The 21,907-nt window shown below is 34.0% G+C and overlaps 1 protein-coding gene across 2 annotated transcripts in view; it reads left to right on the top strand.

Moving 5' to 3' along the window:
- The window catches only part of crhr1 (corticotropin releasing hormone receptor 1), a 163,065-nt gene that overhangs the window by 133,163 nt on the left and 7,995 nt on the right, over nt 1-21,907 (top strand). For both annotated transcript variants that reach the window (XR_007826355.1, XM_051102015.1), the window contains exons 8-13: nt 4,057-4,210; nt 5,158-5,218; nt 7,417-7,489; nt 7,712-7,797; nt 10,598-10,733; nt 13,897-13,938. Coding sequence is in view for 1 of the 2 variants with exons in the window: in XM_051102015.1 (XP_050957972.1) it covers nt 4,057-4,210; nt 5,158-5,218; nt 7,417-7,489; nt 7,712-7,797; nt 10,598-10,733; nt 13,897-13,938 (552 nt within the window). In the remaining variant the exon portion in view is untranslated. The remainder of the gene's footprint in view (nt 1-4,056; nt 4,211-5,157; nt 5,219-7,416; nt 7,490-7,711; nt 7,798-10,597; nt 10,734-13,896; nt 13,939-21,907) is intronic.

Raw genomic sequence — 21,907 nt, forward strand, 5'->3', positions numbered from 1 at the left:
TTTCAAAAATAAACAATCGTTTCACTAGATAAGACCCTTATGCCCTTTGACACTGCATTGAAACTGCAATTTGGACCTTCAGTCCATTGATTCCTATTGAAGTCCACTATATGGAGAAAAATCCTGGAAGTTTTTACCAAAAAACCTTAATTTCTTTTCGACTGAAGAAAGAAAGACAAGAACTTGGATGACATGTCAGTGAGTCGTGTGTATTACTTGTGGTTTATTGTAATGTTTTTATAAGCTCATTTAGACGGCACTCATTCACTTCAGTGGATCAATGACACAATGCTCAAATTCTTTAAATCTCCAAAACTCATCTGCAAATTTTCATTTTTGGGTGATCTATTCCTTTAATTGCTTCCAAAATCTGTCCCTTGACACTTGGGTCTCCGTTTGCACTCTAACAGACATGGAAATCTGACTAGTTTCAGAGTACATGGCGTTGTTGGCACTGGATATGTGTTGGTGGGTGTTTTGGGTGGAATTGCAAACAGCTCGGCCCCTGAGTCATCATCCGCTATGCTTCCCCGAGAATTAATTACCCTCCACATTTCTGGGCTACCTTAATCAACTCATCTTGAGCCGAGCAATTAATTCATCTACCGTCACGTCAGTATCAGTCTCAAGGGGCTTTTCCATCTACATCCAAATACAGCCTCGTACTTTATGATGCATGTGGCTTTTCAGAAAGTATCAGAGATTGATTGCGCCGTGTTTGTCCTTGATACTTATCTTATGTATTTGCCAAAGCATAATTTGTACCTGTTTATCTGTATTTTATGCAAGGGCCGACTTAATTGGCTCTTCATGCTAGGATTTTGCACAGCAGCACATTAGTTCTACCTCTGAACTCCCCTAGAGATAAACTTAAAAAAGGAAGCATAAAAGTTGCAAGGGGTTTTTCAGGCGGAAGTGGTTATTAAGCATTCCTCCAGGTCCTTGTGTAGACAGCAGTGGCCTAATTCTCCTACTTTCCATTCAGAGAAAGCTCCTTTGAAATGTTTAAAAGTGATAAGAAATGATTCGTGGACATTTTATTGACCTGTCTAGATTAAATAAAATGAGCATTCTTAGACAGAATGGAGAGCCGCAGGCTGTTCAAATGAGAAGGAAATTGTGTAAATACGCAATGTCACTGTTTTGAATCGTTTCAATTACAGTTTAAGCAAGTGAATCCGGTTGCCTCTCGGTTTATACAAAGACCATCTTGACTCAATCCTCTTTGCTTAACAAGGTTGAGCTTTGCGTTATGTCTTTTTTTCTGTACGTATGAGATGCATCTATTTAGAAACAGCTCACAAGTCAGAGCGTACGGCTCTTTGCTGAGTTTTATCGCATTAAAATGGCACATTTATTGTGAAACGTGTCACTTTCTGGAGGATTTACGCAATGCCTGTTAATGAAAGACATTGTTCAGTAAGTAACTGTAAAATTAGCAATAAAGATCCTACAGAAGCTTATAATCTGCACATGGTCCTAAATTCCTGTCACACCAGGGGGCCTATTATGGAAGACGGTTGTAAAATTCTGCAGAAGTACTTCTGAGAGCCAGAGGACTTTATGACTGATGAAGCTTCTCATTTCCCCCTGCTATTTCACATGTTGAAACAAAATCGTTACCACAGAATACATGTAATGGTCTGTGGACTATTAGCTCACTGATTAATGCTGGAAAAAAAGGAAACTTCAGTAGTTTTTTAAGCCTGTAAGTGTTATCTTGAGATTTTGCTTTCTCCTGTAGATTTAAAGAGAACTCAGGGGTCTGAAAGTTTATGATCTTTCTGTGACACTTGAATCCCCTCTTCAGTCATAACTCACAGCTGTAATCTTCAATCTTGAGCTGAGAGTGACAGATTTTTTATCTTCTCGTGAGACAACAACTTGACAGGGCCCAGTGATGAAATATGGCCAAAACAAAGGAGCGGCGGCTGGGATTAAACAGGATTAAACAGAGGGCTGACACACACACACAAGCCCCTCTGATGTGTATGTCTCTTGCAAATGTCAAAAGCATCTCTACTCTCCCATCCAGCTGCAGTTCTGTCATACTGTCTTTTTAACGTCTCTTTTTTACTTTGTTAGATGATTTCTTAGTCATCTCTGTTTATATTTATATTACTGTTGTTGAAATGTGTACGTTAACACATTCATTCTTTGAGTTTAACGGCGTTAATGGAATTAACGCAGAGGCGGGGCACAACTGTTGCTTCGGTCTCTTTTTTCTTGAATTGGGTTTATTTAGTCTCAGAACGTCGTTACGACCACATCAAGCAAGAGACTTTTCAGACGTGCACTACAGCTTCACTTCACTAGTCAAAGAAGCTTCAGTAGAACATCAGTGATCTGCATCAGATGAGATGCTGTCAGACCATATGTCAGTAAAAACGAATTTACCTGTTCAGCTGTTATACTGTGCTTGTAACACACACGCTTCAAGTGCACGCACAAATGCCTGTATCATTTCATATTAAAATGCAAACGAAACTATGCATGTGTGATGTCAGTGTGCATGTCAGATCCGCATCACGTTCAGCAGCGGCAGCTCTTAAAGTAATAGCAGCCAAATAAGCTAATAACCCAGCTGCTGTGATGTCTGTTAATCAAAGAACAAAAGAAAAAAGAGGAAATCAATCACTTTTGTAGCTTTAAGGATTCATCTATATTTAGTATTTGATGACTTTATTCAATTCTTTATATCAATCTCAAAAGAAGATTGATCACTTCAGTTAATAAATGAAGAGTTCATTTGCAAAAACAGATGACTCGGATAATGTCAATCAAACTGCAGTTGGGTTGTTTTGATTAAATAATACTCAAAATACAGCTAACTAACACAGTAAAACACAATAAACATTGATAAAACACAATAAAAAACATGATTTCTGAAAATTATTTGTTATTTGTTTTTACAAATGAACTCTTCAAATGTTAAAATCGATAGTTAGGTGAGATTATTTGCATTTAATCACGATTAATTTCAGGAAAAAAATGTGCAATGAATAATTTTTTTTTTTTTTTTTTTTACTTAAATGAGAACAATTTATATACACTACTGTTCACAAGTATAAGGCTGTGAATTTTTATTTATTTATTTTATTTATTTATTTATTTATTTTTTTTTTTTTTTTTTAAGAAATCTCTTATGCCCAATAAGGCTGCATTTATTTAATAAAAAATACAGTAAAAACAGCAATATTGTGGAATATTTTTACAAATGTTATATATATGTTATATATATATAATTCTCTAACTAATCAGCTAATTCTCACTATTAACTAGTTGCCTATTAGCATGCATATTACTAGCATATAGGCTGTTTATTAGTATCTATAAATCATATTTTAATGCCTCATTCTGTATGACTATATTTTAGATCCCTTAATCCATCCAATATATCTAAACTTAACAACTACTAACTATTAATAAACAACAAATTAGGAGTTTACTGAGAGAAAAAACTTAGTTAATAGTGAATATGTGTTCCTTAATCTAAAGTGTTATCAACTGTTGTATCCAGTTCTTTTTTTAACCTAAAATAAATTAATTAATTAATAACAATCCCAAAATATAAAATTGTCTTTGAAATTGACTTTGAAATCCTTTTGATCTGCCAAACCTTAAAGATTTCATATTGAGAAATAGGGCTTTCCTTTTTACACTGTATTACTTTCTAAAAGGCATTGTGCTTCTGATAGTCCTGTCATGAGAAACTATAACCCACTGGCTTTCATCATACTTTAATCTAAATCTGTTCCATCCCGAGGCCTCGTTTCGGACCACCGTCCCAATCTGCCCATTTGTAATGTTCCTTCCCTTGGAGTAAAAAGGTTTTATCCCCTGCTTGGTGTTTGAACTCAGCTTCAGTCATAAAGAGTAGCCCATCCACACACACAAACACACACACGCACAAGCTTTCATTTCCTTAAGCTATTAAAATAAAAGCGCTTTAAAACAGAGAATGCTAACAAGAAGTGGCATGGCGATGTCCTCGGGCACAATTTAGGACAGTTTCTAAACATCTAACTGGATTTCTCTTTCTTTCATTGCTCTCAGATCTGGTGCAGGCTGGTCACAGCAGCATATAATTATTTCCATGTGACCAACTTCTTCTGGATGTTTGGAGAGGGCTGCTATCTGCACACAGCCATAGTACTGACATACTCCACAGACAAACTGAGGAAATGGATGTTCATCTGTATAGGCTGGTGTAAGTATCCCATGATGCACTACGATGCAGATTATCTAGTTTTTGGATCATGCATATTGAAGTAACTGAGTTATGGCTTGTGCATTCACATGTATTTAGAGATGAACATGTCACCTGCATTGCTGATGTAGGATTATTCTACATAAAGTGCTCATACCTGTGTAAAAATCTCTGAATAGCTTATGATAACTTAAAATATATCTTAATTTTTTTCTAAACATGTTTTTATTTTATTTTATTTTTATTTTTTATTTTTTTTATTTTTTAACCCTGACATATTAAAATCTAAATTTATTAACACTATTGATTGATTGATTCAAAAAAGGATTACTCTACACTGAGTGCCTGTATTGAATTTATTTTATTTAATTTTGTTATTTTATTTTAACCCTGAAATATTGAAATTGAAATTTAGTAACCCTATTATTTATTAACAAAGAAAGAAAGAAAGAAAGAAAAAGAATATGAAATCATATGAGACAGGATAAAATATTGCTGTGTCATACAGGATGTGTAGGGTTGGATTTATGAAAGTGAAAGAGGAAAGTAATTTTAATTAAAAATTAAGCAGACAAACATTTTTGGACACAGTGCAAGAACTAAGAAAGCAAATAAGGTCATTTCTGATTTCATGCTGCCTTTAAAGTACATCAGTGATTAAATTACTGTCAATTAATAACTTGAAAAAGAGACGCGGTTACAGTAGTAGATAATTACACTAATGAGTACTGCAATTTGAGCAGGTTCTCATCTCAACCGTGGGTGAATTATTATTATGTGAATAAACAAGCCTTGGATTTTCCTCATTAAAAATGCATTGCAAATGAGTCATTGCTGAAGATTTATCCCACAGTTCCTTAATAGTATCAATTATACTGTTTGTACAATGTCTTTGATTTTTCAAACTAATCAGAGTGGGTGGAAATTTGCTCTGCTTTGTTCCACAGGTATTCCATTTCCCATCATTGTAGCTTGGGCCATTGGCAAGCTGTACTATGACAATGAAAAGTGAGTTTCTCCCATTTTGTGTCTTTTTTATCTCTGTATAATTCCTGCATTTTACTCTAAACACACACAAGCTGCCTCACCTCATTTACAATAAAAGCAATTAAAGGTTAGATTAACTCCAATTATCTCTGTCATCTAGCCACACTCTGGTCATTAAACAATCGATTCACGATAAAGCCAGAAAACATTCTGCGCTCTGAGTGAGGCTAATTAACGCCTGCTAAACACAAAATTGATGAGTGACACTGATGTAAACATTCTAGAGTTCAATAGTCAAGACATGATATATACAGTACAGGATCTCCTGTATTAAAAGACTCTCTGTGATAAAAAAGAAACAAATAAATGCATGCACACATTTATTAGACACTTTAAAAGGATGGATTAGGGCAGATATTCTCCTAAAGCCCTCATTAGCTTTTTCAGTCTAAAGATGGGAAACTTTATAAACAAAAAAATGAATGAAAATGTTAATTTATTCATATTACATGGGGTAGATGGTTATATAATATTCATTGTCCAGGCTTGACATTTGGGCTTAAGCGCATGAAATATGATATTATTGTTGAGTTAAAACATAAAGCAAGAACAGCACATTTACTGTCTTCTGCGTGTGAAATTTTCAGATAATACCAAGTATAGCGTTAATGACATAATATTTTTTACATTTTACATTTATGGTGAGATTATATGATGAAATATTAGTGTAATAATTACTTACAGATAAATAGATAAACAGAAAGATAGACAGAACAACAGAACCATAGATAGAACGATAGGTAAATGGAAAGATAGATAGAATGGTACACAGAACGATAGATAGAACGATAGATAGAACAATAGATAGAACGATAGATAGATAGATAGATAGATAGATAGATAGATAGATAGATAGATAGATAGATAGATAGATAGATAGATAGATAGATAGATAGATAGATTCCACTTAAATAGTGGATGGATGGATGGAACGACAGATAAACTGAATGATAGATAGAACAACAGAACCATAGATAGAACGATAGATAAATGGAAAGATAGCTAGAATGGTACACAGAATGATAGATAGAACAATAGATAGACAATGGATGGATGGATGGATAAACAGAACGATAGATAGAACAACAGAACCTGATAGAATGATAGATAGAACAATAGAACAATTGAACCATAGATAGAACGGTAGATAAATAAATAGATAGATAGAATGATAGATAGAATAGATAGATAGATAGATAGATAGATAGATAGATAGACAGATAGACAGACAGACAGACAGACAGACAGACAGACAGACAGACATAACAGATAGATATAGTAAGAATAAGTAACATTGTCCAATTTGAACTTTATTCTTGTGTGTGAATTGTTGTTAATTGGAGGCTCTGAAGTGCAAATAACTAAACAGTTTCATTTCCTGCACAAGAGTAATTAAAGAGTCTCTGTTAACAGTCCTTAACACCTCTTTAATTCTCTTTCTCACTTACATCTGCTGTACACTCTAGAGCAGTGCTGCTCGACTGGTGCATTTGACCCAAAAATGGTTCACAGTTCTGCACAGCAAAGGTTGCAAGAAACATTAAAAAATATATACATGAGGCCAAAGAAAATATCACACAGACCACATTAAATATGTGATAAGCTACGGTGCCGGAAAAGCATTTTTAAAACATGCTCATTTAAAATCATGAGGCATGTTTTACCTGGATGAACCAGTACATGTCTTTGGTTGAGCTTCACAAACGACAGCATTTTCCCATTCAGACGTATCCCCATACGCCACATGTTTCTCTCTTTCTGTAAGACTTGACACACTCAGCCGAGACAGTCTTGATTATGCAGAGTACCCAACTGAAAATGTAAGATTAACAAATCTGGTGCATATCTGCCCAAGGGACACACTTGCCTTCTCTTTCTTGCTTTGTTTCTTTTTATATATATGTGTAATGAAAAGCTTCTTTTTAGATATTTTTCCAGTGGATCTTCTTTAATCACTTTACTAGACTTGCTTGTTTAATCATTGTGCTGGAATAATAAGTAATTATCTCAAAATCCCTTTATACTGGATAAACAGTCACGCTGTATTTGAAGCAATGGGGTCAAAATATTATATACATACTGTTTAATAATTTTCCGGGATTCGTGATATGCATGACTAATAATTTTCAGTGCCTCATAATCTGATTCTGTGTATGCAGGTGCTGGTTTGGGAAGCGGGCCGGCATTTATACTGATTATATTTATCAGGGTCCCATGATCCTAGTCCTACTGGTGAGTCAGCACAGTTTTGATTCTCTACCCAATTACACAAATGTTTCATGAGATTTGGTGTGTGCAGGTAATTTAGCATTTTTTATTTGTTTGGTGCTTCCCCTTTCACAAGCCTTATTACATTTTCCATGATTTATGTCTGCAATTTCATATTGATAATTCATATCTGGCATTCAAATGTGCAAAAACAAGTGCTTCCTCTCTTCCTCTCTCCATCTTTAGATTAACTTCATTTTTCTCTTCAACATTGTGAGGATCCTGATGACTAAACTGAGGGCCTCCACCACGTCAGAGACCATTCAGTACAGGTGAGGCAGATTATTCGTTAAGTTTTCTTGCTCAGAATTTGCTAATTTTTAGCCCAATAGACTGAAACTACAACACCCTTTTTACCTTGTCAAAAACAGCTCTGTTCATAGTGAACCGTTTTGGTGCATGGCTCTTTAAATGATAATGAGCTCTTCTCACCCCACCCCCTCTTCTTTTTTTTATGTATTTGGTGGCACGTTACCATCCAAAACAAAACTAATCCACTGCGTCCTCAGTGGCTCTGATGTTGGGAGAAAATGAAGACTCTTATGTTTACTTTTACATCCAAATACAAAAACCTGCATTGCTTACGACATATTGTTGACGCTACAGCTGCTTGAGCGTGGAGAAAATGACAGACAGCGTACAACTAGCTGAGGGTAAAGATATGCTAATACAGGACAGTCTGTTAGACATCATACAGCTCAGAAAATCAAAACGGCTTGATAATTGAGACTGTTAGGTTTTTTTTTGCAAATGAATGTACTTTTATCACTGTAGGGTGGTTGTGTCCACACACTGCTAAGACACATTTATATGCAAAAACCATGTAAAAATAAATTTTGCATCTGATTTCCCCATTAAAGCCAGAATTTTGTAAACTTTCCCTCAAAATGATTATAGAAAATGCTGAGAAATGGACTATCTGGGCCCAGCTGGAGCATAATTTTCCTCAGGCACTTATCCTAAAGTTTTTTTATGAGAAATAATAACAGGTATGAAAGGATAGATGCAAGGCGACAGTTGCATACAGTAAAAGTTTAGAGCTGTAAAATAAACCTGGAAAGCATAACTTTATTGTGGAAGCTAATGTTCCTCTAATGGGATGTTTAGACAAACAGAGCAGCTTTAATAAAAGCACAATGTTTACACTATATGGGCAAATCATACTACTTTATGGGCTTGCTTACTTGTAGCTGTCTCTGCATTTTAAACTGTGATACAAGAATGTATTTTAACTTTCAAAACATTACACATTTCACCTTTAAAGAGATCTCATTTGTGATTTGTCTTTCCTGTGGGGAACTATAAAAATGGAGATTGAGGTGTTGAATTTAGAGGTGCTTGCTGTTTGTTTTGAGTTCTGGAACTTTATAATAAGCTGTTAGTGTGTTGTGTTAAAACTCTGGTGTGAATAAGGGTGGTAAGGATTGATGGATGATTATTTGGATGATTGATGTATTGAGGATGAGAGTTGGAGGAGAGTGTATTTGTTTTTGTTTGTGTGTATGTGTGTGTGTGTGTGTGTGTGTATGTGTGATTCTCATATTCCCTCCAGCTATGACTAATGTCTTTGACAGTCACAGTCAGCGGCCCATAGCAAATGCAATACATACTTCTTAAACTGAATTCATCTCAATGTCATCCAGTTGAACTCTGTGTTTTTGCTACTATGATGTTGCTCTGTGTAACATTATTCAGGCACTATTGGGTAAAAAATATGAAATAATAAAAAGATTTTTTAGATTGTTTTTTAAAGAAGTATCTTCTGCTCACCGAGCCTGCATTTATTTGATCCAAAATTGTGAAATGTTTTTACTTTAATTTAAAATAACTGCTTTCTATTTGAATATATTTTTAAATGTAATTTACTCCTGTGATCAAAGCTAAATTTTTATCATCATTACTCCAGTCTTCAGAAATCCTTCAGAAATCATTCTAATATGCTGTTTTGCTGTTCAAGAAACATTTTTTGTATTATTATTATCAATATTTAAAACAGTTGAGTACTTGTTTTTTTGTTCAGGATTCTTTGATGAATAGAAAAATCCAAATATCTTTATTTATCTGAAATAAAAGCTTCTGTTACATTATATATGATACTATTCAAAAGCTTGGAGTCAGTATATTTTTTTATTTATGTTTTATAAATTATAGAAATTAATATTTTTATTTAGCAAAGATGCTTTCAGTTGATCAAAAATGATGATAAAGACATTTATAATGTTGCAAAAGATTTCAGACAAAATTACATTTTAAAATATATTTAAATAGAAAACAGTTATATTTTTTAAATAGTAAAAATATTTCAATATTTTACTGTTTTTGCTGTACTTTGGGTCAAATAAAGACAAAATTACGTACAATGGAAAGTCTAAAATCTTCAAAAAAAAAGGTGTTTGGAGAGGATTTAAAGACACTACTAAATTAAATTAAATTAAATTAAATTAAAGTTTTAATTAAATAGTAAATTAAATTAAAATATGATTTCCTAAGGTTAGGAATTTCTATACTTATTTAGAGTATGATTTAATAAATAAATAAATAAATAAAAAGATGTACTTAAATGTAAATGCTGACTGCAGTATGAAATTAAGGTGAACACTTTCAACTTATTTCCTTTAAAATCTGTCTTAAAATATCTTTAAAACCACAAATCTGTGTGCATTGTTTGGCTCTACCAATGGCATGAGTTTGGGGCAGGACTCTCTGTGTGCCTGACCAATGGCAGACAAGGGGGAGTGTTCTGAAAACATGACTGGAAACTGTTTTTTTTTTTGTTTGTTTGTTTGTTTTTTGCAGTTTTGTTTCTTCGAAATAATTTTCACTCAGAAATTTCTATTTAATTTCACAAATAGTTACAAAGAAACAGCAAGTTACACACTTTATCAGACTAAAACAGAATTATTTACTTACTCCAGTAATACTCCACTAATCTGTGTTTTGTTTACAACAAAATATTTTTACACTGTAGTAGTGCATAAATTAGCTGAGCATTTAATATAGCAATTTCTGAAGACATGACTTTTATTTGGTTTGGTTTCTGTATTATCATCTCTACGTCTCTGACTCTCACAGAAAAGCAGTAAAGGCCACACTGGTTCTTCTGCCGCTGCTGGGCATCACATACATGCTGTTCTTCGTCAACCCTGGCGAGGATGAGATCTCACAGATTGTCTTCATTTACTTCAACTCTTTCCTAGAGTCCTTTCAGGTAAATAAACACAGTCTTTATCCTGATTAATTGTGTTAAAGCAGATCCGAAACTGATCTTTACAACTCAGAGGTGCAAATTTACTAAGAATAAATTGCACCTGCTGAAAGAGCTGTTTATTTGCACACGCTGAGGTTTGTAAGGCACATTGTATATTAAGCCTAATTTGCATTGAAAATAATGACAGTGACTGAATCTAAATACAGCACAGTGCTATTTAAGTGCATTTAGTGCTTGCTTAAACTGGATTGCAGGTGCTTAGTGTGTAAGACGCCGCAGGTTTTGTGCTGAAACATCACATGCTAAAGCGGTGCAGCTGCTTAGTGTATTCACCCCAGAAGCTGATTCACAAAAGGTTTTTGTTTTCACAAAACAATCAGTTTGCATGACTAAAATGTGTGTTTTGTTTGTTTAGTGTTCTGTTAAATCTCATCCACATGTTTGGAAATCCTCGTTCAATTTCCTTGTGGTACATTTCTCACAGTTCATCATGTCATCCGAAGGCACAAGGTCAAATCTGTTCTATGTTTTGCACCATTTGCTTCCTGGCGTGACCCAGGGGTCTCTCATGCGTGTTGAAGCCATGTTTTCCACAGATTCATCTGCCCCCACATCTGTCAGAATCCTTGCGGGAATGACAGTTCATCTGTGGGGAAAATTTAATTTTTGGGTGGTCACGTTAGGAAAACATGTTGAAAGGTTTAATGCAAACTGATCGTTTTGGTTAGTTTTACCACAATCCTGATCAAACTGATCAAAGAATATAAAATCATGAATAAAACCAAAAAGTAATTTAAAAAAAAAGATTGGATAATGGATAATACAAAACAACATAATGTGACAACTGCAGTATTGTCCATGTTATCAATATTGTGGTATCGCGATGGCAAAACTGTCTCTATATTATCATGGTCACATGACGATATGAAGTGATATAAGTCTTCCGGGCAAAAAGTGTAGTTTTTTAAATATTCTAACATGAAAGGTCTTTAAAATTGTGTTTTGGGCCATTATGCTTTGGCACAGTATCTGTCAAACGAAATAAAACCGAAAGCACAATATGTCTTAATCCCTTCATCAAGTCTGTTTTCGCTGTAAATTTGTAAAGCTAAAATGATATACCTATGAAATATTCATTTTTATTTATTTTATAGTGCAACTGTTTTACAATATATGGTTATGACAGTATACCACCAATTTAAAGAGGTTTGAGTCCCCTTTAAAGTTCAGATACAAGTCAGTTCAATTTTCTGAGGAACATGTGTTGGAGCTCTTAATTTTGAACTCTCAAAGTGCATTAGACAGAAGAATTTAACTTTAAAATGTACAAAAATATTTAAGTCTTCATTTGTCTTTTTTTTTTAAATATTGCAATAAATATCGTATTGTGGACTTCATATTGCAATATTATCGTATTCTGAGACTTTGATATTGTTACATCCCTAATCTGTGTCAATTCGACTGTTGCACAGTTAGGCAGAGAACACATTTCTTTATAAAATACAGATAATTAATTTAAAGGAGAAGTCCATTTCCAGAACAACAATTTACAAATAATTTACTCACCCTCTTGTCATCCAAGATGGTTATGTCTTTCTGTCTTCAGTCATAAAGAAATTATGGTTTTTAAGGAAAGCATTTCAGGATTTTCCTCCATATAATGGACTTCACTGGTGCCCTGATTTTGAGAATTAAGATTATTAACAGAATTAAGCTTATTAACAGAATTAAGTTGAAAGTTTTAGTTGACTTAATATCTGAGCATTTAATTCTAGTTTTAGTCAATGAAAACTTTCACGTTTTCATCATGCCATATAATAGTTAAACTGATTATTGTCATTAAAAATTATTTTTACACTTCAGGTATTGTACTTTCAAAAAATGAGCACAAAACAATAGAATGTGTACTCATACACAGTTTTTTACACAGTTTCATTTTAACTCATCTAGTGTATTGATTTATTATAGGCTAATTAATATAGAAATTAATATCAAAGACTTAGATAAGCACTCTCTCTACATTATGAAAACTGGTAAAAACAAAAACATAATATTAAAACAGTAAAATTCCTCATAGTAATTCCAATACTTTTTTTTTTAAACTGCAATATTGTTTCTTTATTAAAACAACAGTGGTTGAATAAGTGCATTTATTCAGCAACCACAATCGCAAAAAAAAGAGAGAGAGAGAGAGAGAGAGAGAGAGAGAGAGAGAGAGAGATCTCAAGACAGAACAGACTGTCTGAATGATACTTTCATTTAAGCTGAACATCTCTGTGTTTTCAGATCATCGTCGGTACTTGCACAATGAAGAACATACGTGTATGGTTTCCAAATTGAAAAACATCAGGAATAAAATGTATTCTTTTAACATGAGACGTTCTGATTTGGGGATTTGAACTCAATATATGGCATCTGCACACATGAAAGCTTGCATAGTAGAGGCATGTACAGCAGTCCGGCAATAATATTTTGGACAAAACTAAAAAGAGATTTTTGTGTAGTTTTTTTTTTTAAAATACATTTTAGTCTTTTATCATCAATGATATTGCATGTTGATATAGTCAGGTATCATTTTATTGACCTTCCATCTCATCATCATCTTGTTTTTGTCATGGGCAGCAAACATTTTTCATCATACACTCTTAAAAATAAAGGTGCTTTAAAATGTTCTTCACAGTGATGCCATAGATGAACCATTTTTGGTTCCACAAAGAACCATTCAGTCAAAGGTTCTTTAAGAATCATCTCTTTCTTACCTTTTTATAATCTGAAGAACCTTCTTTCGCCACAAAGAACCTTTTGTGAAACAGAAACATCTTCAGATGTTAAAGGTTCTTTATGAACCATTTAGACAAAAAAAAAAAGTTCTTCTATGGCATCAAGAAGCACCTTTATTTTCAAGAGTGTAGTTTGCTTTAACAAATTAAGACTATTTGACATGATTTGAAAAATTACTAAATTTATGATTGACAGCTAATAATTGTAGCAGGGTTGAAGTCAGTTATATTTGTCACATGAAATATCCTATTTCACTTGAAAATGCTTGAGATGAATGAGATAAATGTTGGCGTGACAGAAGTGTTTTAAACAAAATTTAAGTGTTATTTAGAAAAGTTTTCATTTTGTTTAAATGTCTCTCATTCTTTTGTTCTCTTTACAGGGCTTTTTTGTGTCAGTCTTCTACTGCTTTTTGAACAGTGAGGTAAGGAAGCTCTTTTCCTGATGTTCTTCTTCCATTTCCACCCTTTTTGCCCAAATATGCCCTCTTCTTTTGACTCTCAGGGGCACAGCTCTACTAAAGTGATGGGTCTGTTCTTTGAAGTGCAGCGCAAACAGTCTGAGTAATTTGGGCAATTCAGATTTCTTCAGCCATGGCTGTCCAGCGAGACCCGGGCAAAAAAAGAATCACATCGAGACCCTCCTAACTCACCGTTAACCCAAAACCACCCTTTTGGCAGTCAATAACTATAAAAACCAACTCCGCTCATAAAATATTCATTCCTGCGAGGTCTAAATCTGGCTTGTATTACATGCCCTTTGAAAAGGACAGTAAACCTTTGGGAATTTCCAGCCAAAATGTTCCTCTTTAGCAGATCGCAAATGCAAGCACATCTTCTGCATCATGTTGTACCCCTAACCGAACACGCTTACAGGTGCTGTAAAAGGATCCAGGATTGGATCCATCTGGGCTGATTTGTTTGTCATTTCAGCCAGTGAACAAGTTCAAGGCAAGCAGGAACGTGTGGGGCTTGATCCGAGGTCACCCTGAATCGCAGATAGATATCAGAATACACGAGCGAAGCAGGGCGTACAGTGTTGCTTAAAGTCAAAGCGATAACATTGATCTGTTCCCGGTACATATGAAAGGGACACCGCAATGTCAGACGCAAGACCTCCAAAAAAATACCAATGTCAGCGTTTTGATACTTCAAAAGGTGCTTTTGGCTCCAACTTGTCTACGCAAATACACTCAGAACTAAAAAGCCTGTGGTACTAAATTACAGCTGCAATAACAAACACTTGTTACTGAAAGTGAAAGCGCAACAGAGAAATGATCTAGTTTGGAAGTGCAATAAAAGCGCTTTCTTTCAGTCAGATGGTCATTTGCTTACTTTCTCTTAATGTGTTGCATCATAGTTTATTTAGTGTATTTAAAGCTATTTAAAAGAGTAGTACACTTTCAGGCTCCAGTATAAGGGGACAGAAAAGGTCCACAAGACTGAAGTTGGATTTTGGGGCCAGCATATTAAAAACATTAACAGTTAAAGTCTGATTACACTGTATTCAGCACTACCCTTACCAAAAAGTAGCATACTTCAAGTTTATTTTATTAAGTATACTTAAGTAAAATTCAAGTATATTTTTTAGTTTACTTTATGTAGTAAGTATACAAATATCAGTGTACTAGTAGGATAAATTGGCCCACTTTCTAGTATATAAAAGCATACTTTAAGTATAACAGTAGTCAACTTTAAGTGTTTTTAGATCATACTGCAACTACACTAAAAGTGAATTTACAGGTATACTGATAGTTTACTAATTAAATACTTGTAATAAAATTTTTCGTACACTTTGAAGTATAGTCTCAGCAAACTACTAGTTTAGTAGTTTTTTACTCGTAAGTTTTCTTTAAGTGAACTTTACATCATACTTTAAGTATACTACTGTGTCCCTGTTTTGGTATCATTTATATATATTTTGTTATATAAATATCTGAACATACAAAACATCAAAAGAAAGAACAGGATATCCACTTATAAACAAAACCATTTTATTCTAGCTTCATGCATTCTTTTTTAAACACTTTGTGTAAAAAATAAAGAATAAAAAATAAAGAAATAACATTTTGAACTCAGCTCAAAGCTGAAAACTATGAATTGGACTATGAATTGGAATCAGAATGACATAATCAAAACGTAGATGGAGTCGATCAACATTCTATTATTTTTTTTTAATACCCCTCAATGGTCAACATTTTATTCCACAACAATACACAGTTTTGATGCTGTTTTATGTTTGATGATCCTGTTAGATTTCTGAAACCTGTCAGTTTCTTCTTCACTTGTGTTTTTTTGGAAATTCTGTACAGAAGATGTGCACTAGTGCCCTCTACCGTATAACAGTGAAAACACGGATTCTAAGAGCACAAGTATAGCTCAAATATATTTAGACTTTTTCTAAGTATAAGTCAAGTGTATTTAAATGTCATTTTAAGTGTATTTCTGAGAAGTGCATAAAGCCCATTTCTGAGAAGTAAATAAAAAGTAGACCTATTTTTAGTTTAAAAGAAGTATACTAATATTACACTTGAATAAACTTCTTTTTCGTAAGGGTATAATAATATGAGAGAGAAACATACCAAAATTTAAGTCTTTATTTACAGGAAATCTTAAAATTGTATTCATAGTTTAAACCTGTCGAGTCACAGTACACATGAGAATCACTGATGTTTGAGTGTAGCTTTAATAATTTACCGTATTACCATTTACTAAAGCAGACCTACCTCTTTTTAAAGCATGTTTGCTCTTTTTATGTCTGTCAAACAAAATGTTTTCACGAGTCTGCTGTCTTGCCGATGCACCGAATGATTTTGAAATAAGTTGCTTAAAATGCAGTTCATCTTTGTACTAAAAACAGAAAGCATTAGTTTTTGTATCCAGTTGTTAAAACACTAACAGTCTTTTAGTAATTAGAATTTAAAAAACATTAGTTATGTAATCGGATTACTTTGTCAAATAAGCAATGCCAGTTACTTGTTTTCACATTCATTGACTAACAGCTCTCCTGTCCAGTGTTGAGAGAAATCAGGAGTAAGTGCACTGTGTAAACATGATGCTTACTGTACTTCAAGACTAAATATGAACATGCCTTTATCTTACTTGCACAAAAGTATTTCCTCAAAATAAAAAAAAACAGCGAAATGCAAACTCATAGGACACAAACCTGCAAAAATTGAAATGTTTACACAGATATCCTTTATGTGTTTAATCGCATTTTAGAAACCAGCGTGTTTGCTGCTGACCTTTGATGATCCAATTCAGCCATACTAATAAGCAAAAATTACTTTAGATAAACATTTTTGCTTCGTTTTTTATTGCTGAAGAGTGTTGATTTTACTGAACAGAAATGAACAAACAAACAAAACTCCATTGTGGTTACCTAGATAACTTAATAACATGTACCATAACAAGACAACATAATGCTGGGAATTAGTCAGAAAAGGGGGTTTGTTTGTCACAGACAATATAGTAAGTTTGACAGACAAATCAGTGCAGTGATTTGATCAACTGTCTCTTGTAAGGTTAATTGACCAGTTTTAAAGGGGACATCGGATGCCCATTTTCCACAAGTTGGGATGATTCTTTAGGGTCTTCATAAAATCTGAAACATTGGTAAAAAATCCTCAATGATAACGCAAAACAACACTTTTTTTACCTTGTCAAAAACAGTTCTGTTCATAGCAACCCATTTCGGTGCATGTCACTTTAAATGCTAATGAGCTACTGCTCACCCCACCCCTCTCTTTTGGTTTTTGCGTATTCGATGGCGCATTACCATCAAAAAACAAAACTAGTCTACTGCGTCCTCAGTGGCTCTGATAACAGGAGAAAATGAAGATTCATCTGTTCACCCTTATATCCAACTACAAAGCACCTGAGAAAATGATGGACAATGTACACCTGGCTGAGGGTGTATATATGCTAATACGTGACAGTCCGGAAGTGTTAATGGGTGGGGCTTGCGCAATGTGAAATCATACTGCTCAGCAAATCAAAACTGCTTGAAAATTGAGACTGTTTAGGATTTTAGGGGATTAAAAAAAGTAGTGAATGGGTTTTTATCATTATGGGTGGTTGTGTCTACACACTGCTACACCATGTAAAAGTGAATTTTGTATCCGATGTCCCCTTTAAAGCAAATGCTAATTTAAAAGGAATGGTTGAAAAGAAGTGTAGATATTTTGATGTTAGTTATGTAAATGTTTATGATGAAATATATAGATGGTAAGCAGCTACAAAATACTCTCAGCCTATATTGCCTCAGTGTGCTTAGGGAACCACAGTTCGACTTGTGTGAGCTTAAAGAAAAAGTGAATGTCAGGGATTATTTTCCGCAAATACTCTGAAAACTGTATTTCAAACACTGCTTTAAGTGTCAGCAGTCACTGACCCAAGGGGTTTTACACTTTTGGAAAAAGAGAGAGTCAAGCTCTTAGAGCAAAGTCAGAAGTTTCTCCTCTAGATTGATTTTTGATCGCTTGGCATGAGTTTGACCTCCCGGACTCATCTTCTGAAACCCCCAACTTGACACCCATCCCTGAGGTTAATTACATACAGCACCAGAGCTTTGCTGTTCACTTCTGATCTACTGTGGAGACCTTTGACCCTCATGGCCATAGGCTGCCAGCAACTTATTCAAACGGTGGCTACTCAGATTTTTTAATTCTTTGCAACTTTCTTTAAAGGAGAAGGTAACTTACAAAACAAAGATTCATATGTACTCACCCCCTTGTCATCCAAGATGTTCATGTCTTTCTTTCGTCAGTCATAAAGAAATAATGTTTTTGAGGAAAACATTTCTGCATTTTTCTTCATATAATGGACTGATATGGTGCCCTGATTTTGAACTTCCAAAATGCAGTTTAAATGCAGCTTCAAACGATCCCAAATGTGGTTGTAAACTATCCCAGCCAAGGAAGAAGGGTCTTATCTAGTGTAATGATTGGTTGTTTTCATTAAAAAAATACAATTTAAATATTTGTCGAAAAACTCCAATCGTATTTTCTCCCTCAGCTTCAAAAATAATTTCAAAATCATCCTACATCACTGCAGATGTACCGACCCAGTCTTTGCAAAGTGAACATGCAAAGAAGATCAAACATCCTTAACAAATAAGGTAAAACAGCGTTTTTGAAGTTGAGGGAGAACATGAGATGGGAGTTTTTCAACATACCCTAACTGTCATGAACCGGAACATAAACAGTCCAGGCAGAGTAGTACAAGCGCTTGACACGCACAAGCATTTTACATTAAAAAGTATATAAATTGTATTATTTTTATTAAAATAACCAATTGTTATGCTAGATAAAACCCTTCTTTCTTGGCTGGGATCATTTACAACCGCATTTGGGATCATTTGAAGCCACGCTTAAACTGCATTTTGGAAGTTCAAAATCGGCGCACCATAGCAGTTCATTATATGGAGAAAAATCCTAAAAATTTTTCCTCAAAAAACACAATTTCTTTATGGCTGAAGCAAGAAAGAAATGAACATCTTGGATGACAAGGGGGTGAGTAAATTATTTGTAAATTGTTGTTCTGGAAGTGGACTTGTCCTTTAATAATAACACATTTAATGCATATGCACTTGAATATGTTTGTATATACTGTATTATGTATACAAATCTGTTCAATGTAGCATCCTTCAGCTCCTGCGCTTGAATCACAGTGATTTGAATTCTAAACATGTTTGGAAGTTTTACATGTTTTTTTCTGCTTCAGCAGCATGTGAAGTGTTTACTGGTTTAAATTTCAGCGCAGACAGTATTGTTGACACAAGCTTTGGTGACTTTGAATCAAAAACTTAATCTGGCGAGAAAGCAACAGGCGTAGAAGCCATATGCTGTCCGTGGTGCATTGGAGCGCTGACAAAAATTTGTCCGTCGACTGCTTCGAAGACAGGCCCCCTACAAAGTGTATTGAATGAGATGGAGACAGCAAGCAGGCTTAAATGTTTACTCTGACATCCATCTCATTGATTTGCGGAAAGCGAGGCCTTTTACAGTCTTTCTGAGAGCCGACACATTGATTCAGTGAAACGGCCCCCTCTGAATTACTGTCTAAACCACCCCAGGTTTTTTTCATATGACCACAGGCACCTGGTTGTTTCCTTTGTGTTTAAACTGTATTTTGGTATTTTAGACGTCAAAGGACTATAACAATTTCAACCTTTGCTGACAGCACAGTTTAAGGAAATGCTGTAGTTTTGGTTGCTAAGGAGAGAAACTTTCTGGTTGCTATGATAGAATGCTGAGTATGCAAACGATGTAGCTTTTCATTGGTGGCGTATATCACACTGGTGCGATTTAAATGTTAATGATTCAATGTTCAGATACTTTTTTGCCAGGAGCAGAGCTTTGCTGCTGACCTATGACCAGTCCTGCTGCTCTAAATCCAGATCTGATCCACTAGCAAAGCAACCAAACTGCTCTCAGATCAGTGTAAAATATACATAAGCTCAAAAAAACTTCATACATGTGGAATATAAACCCTCTCTCTCTTCAGATGGTATATGCATTACAGACAACATTGAAAATCTGAAAATATATATTTTTATATATCTTTCTTTGTTCCATTAAATGTGAAAGATTTCTTATTCTTGTTATTCTTCTTCTTATTATTATTATTGTAAAAGCATTTTCAGTTTATTTTGGATCCCACTCCAGTAAAATGTGTCCACCCACTTTCTTGCTCACCCACTTTTATCATATTACTCTGTCTATCTACTGTAAATTAAAGTGTTTTCTCTGACATATATGCTCCTCATACATACAATCACAGTCGTTCACACATGTACCCACACAGATACGTATTTCCTCTTTCCTTGTCACACACATACACACACACATCGCCCACATAAACACATGCACACCTGTTCTCACTCTTTCTCTTTCACACTATGGAAAAGGCAGAATATATCATACTAGTCTTGTTAATATTACTCTTTGAAGAGGAATTACATTGAGATGCTACATGTAGGATTGTTATGTGCATGATGTATGATCTTTGTCTTTTTGAATTAGATTTTTCTGGCCAACATTTTAACAAACAACAATACAATATTTATTTATTTTTATTTTTTGAGGAAGAACTTTTTTTAATATTTCAGAAATACATTGTTTACATGTTTTTTTTTTTTTTATATATACATGTTTTTCATTAAATATTTTTGAACAAAGATAACACAACATTTTACAATAATTTATTAGTGATTTGGATGTGTTTATTAAATTTAAACAGGAACATACTGTATGAGAACACAGAGCTGTAAAAAAAAATCTTTCTCTTACCTATTATTTTAAAGCATAGTAGGATACCTGACAAGGTTAATGTAATGCAAACTCTAGCAAGGACCAGCAGCATGACAGGTGACGTGTTTGACAGAAAATACATACTGCTCTTTGTTGGCATATTTCACAAATGACTGACAGAACTATGCAGTAGTGTAATTAATGAATGTGGTCACTTTTAAACTCATGTTTTGTTTAAACTACATAATTATATTTGTCTGTCAATTTTATGTCATTTTCTGTCATGTCTATTTATGTCATGTCTATTTTCACCTTATTTGACTTTGTTCAGAGCTTAAAAAAAACAGCAACACTAACTCCAACTTTTTTAAAAAATCAAATGTAAATGTATGCCACAGTCAGAACAAGAAAACAACAAACAAACAAATTATTTTATATTTTTACATTAACAATGTAAATAATATTCTATTTATAAAAGCCAAGTATGAATCTCATTAGTTTAGTGTTTTTAAGCATTTTACATTTATTCCAAAATAATAACTCAAGGCAATAACAATTGAAACAATATATTTTATTTGTGAACTTATGTTTAGCTTTTTTTTTTTTTTTTTTTGGGCTATTATTCTTATTCTTTTGTTTTATTATTTTTCAGGTCATCAGTCATCAAAGTTTGGTTGAATATTGGTCACAGACACAGAGATTTATTTTAATTTCACTGAACTGATTACTCACTAAAAACTCCCACAGATCATGTTTTCATGCCATTTTAAGTCTTATTTTGACATAAAGTGGTTATATCTAAGTGTGAATTGTTTACTTACTGTTTTATTAGTCTTCCCATTAACGCCATTATATTGTGCACTTAGACTGATTCGTGAATGTAGAACGTGCACAAATACAAGAGGCAGGATTTATCACATAAACCAGTCACAGCTAAATATAACTAGTCATAGCCAATCATATCGTGATGGAAGCATTGCCTCCTCCCACGTGACTTTCCCCCATTCATTTTCAATTACCCCCCACCAAACTCACAACACGCTTTAGACGGTCTGTTAAAACTCCCCCTGTAACTTTACCTGCTGGTGTCGCTGTTGGACAATGTTATTTTTGAAAAAACAAGTGATTTATACATTTTTTA

Source organism: Labeo rohita, chromosome 3 (genome assembly GCF_022985175.1).
Source record: "Labeo rohita strain BAU-BD-2019 chromosome 3, IGBB_LRoh.1.0, whole genome shotgun sequence".
Classification (NCBI taxonomy): Eukaryota; Metazoa; Chordata; class Actinopteri; order Cypriniformes; family Cyprinidae; genus Labeo; species Labeo rohita.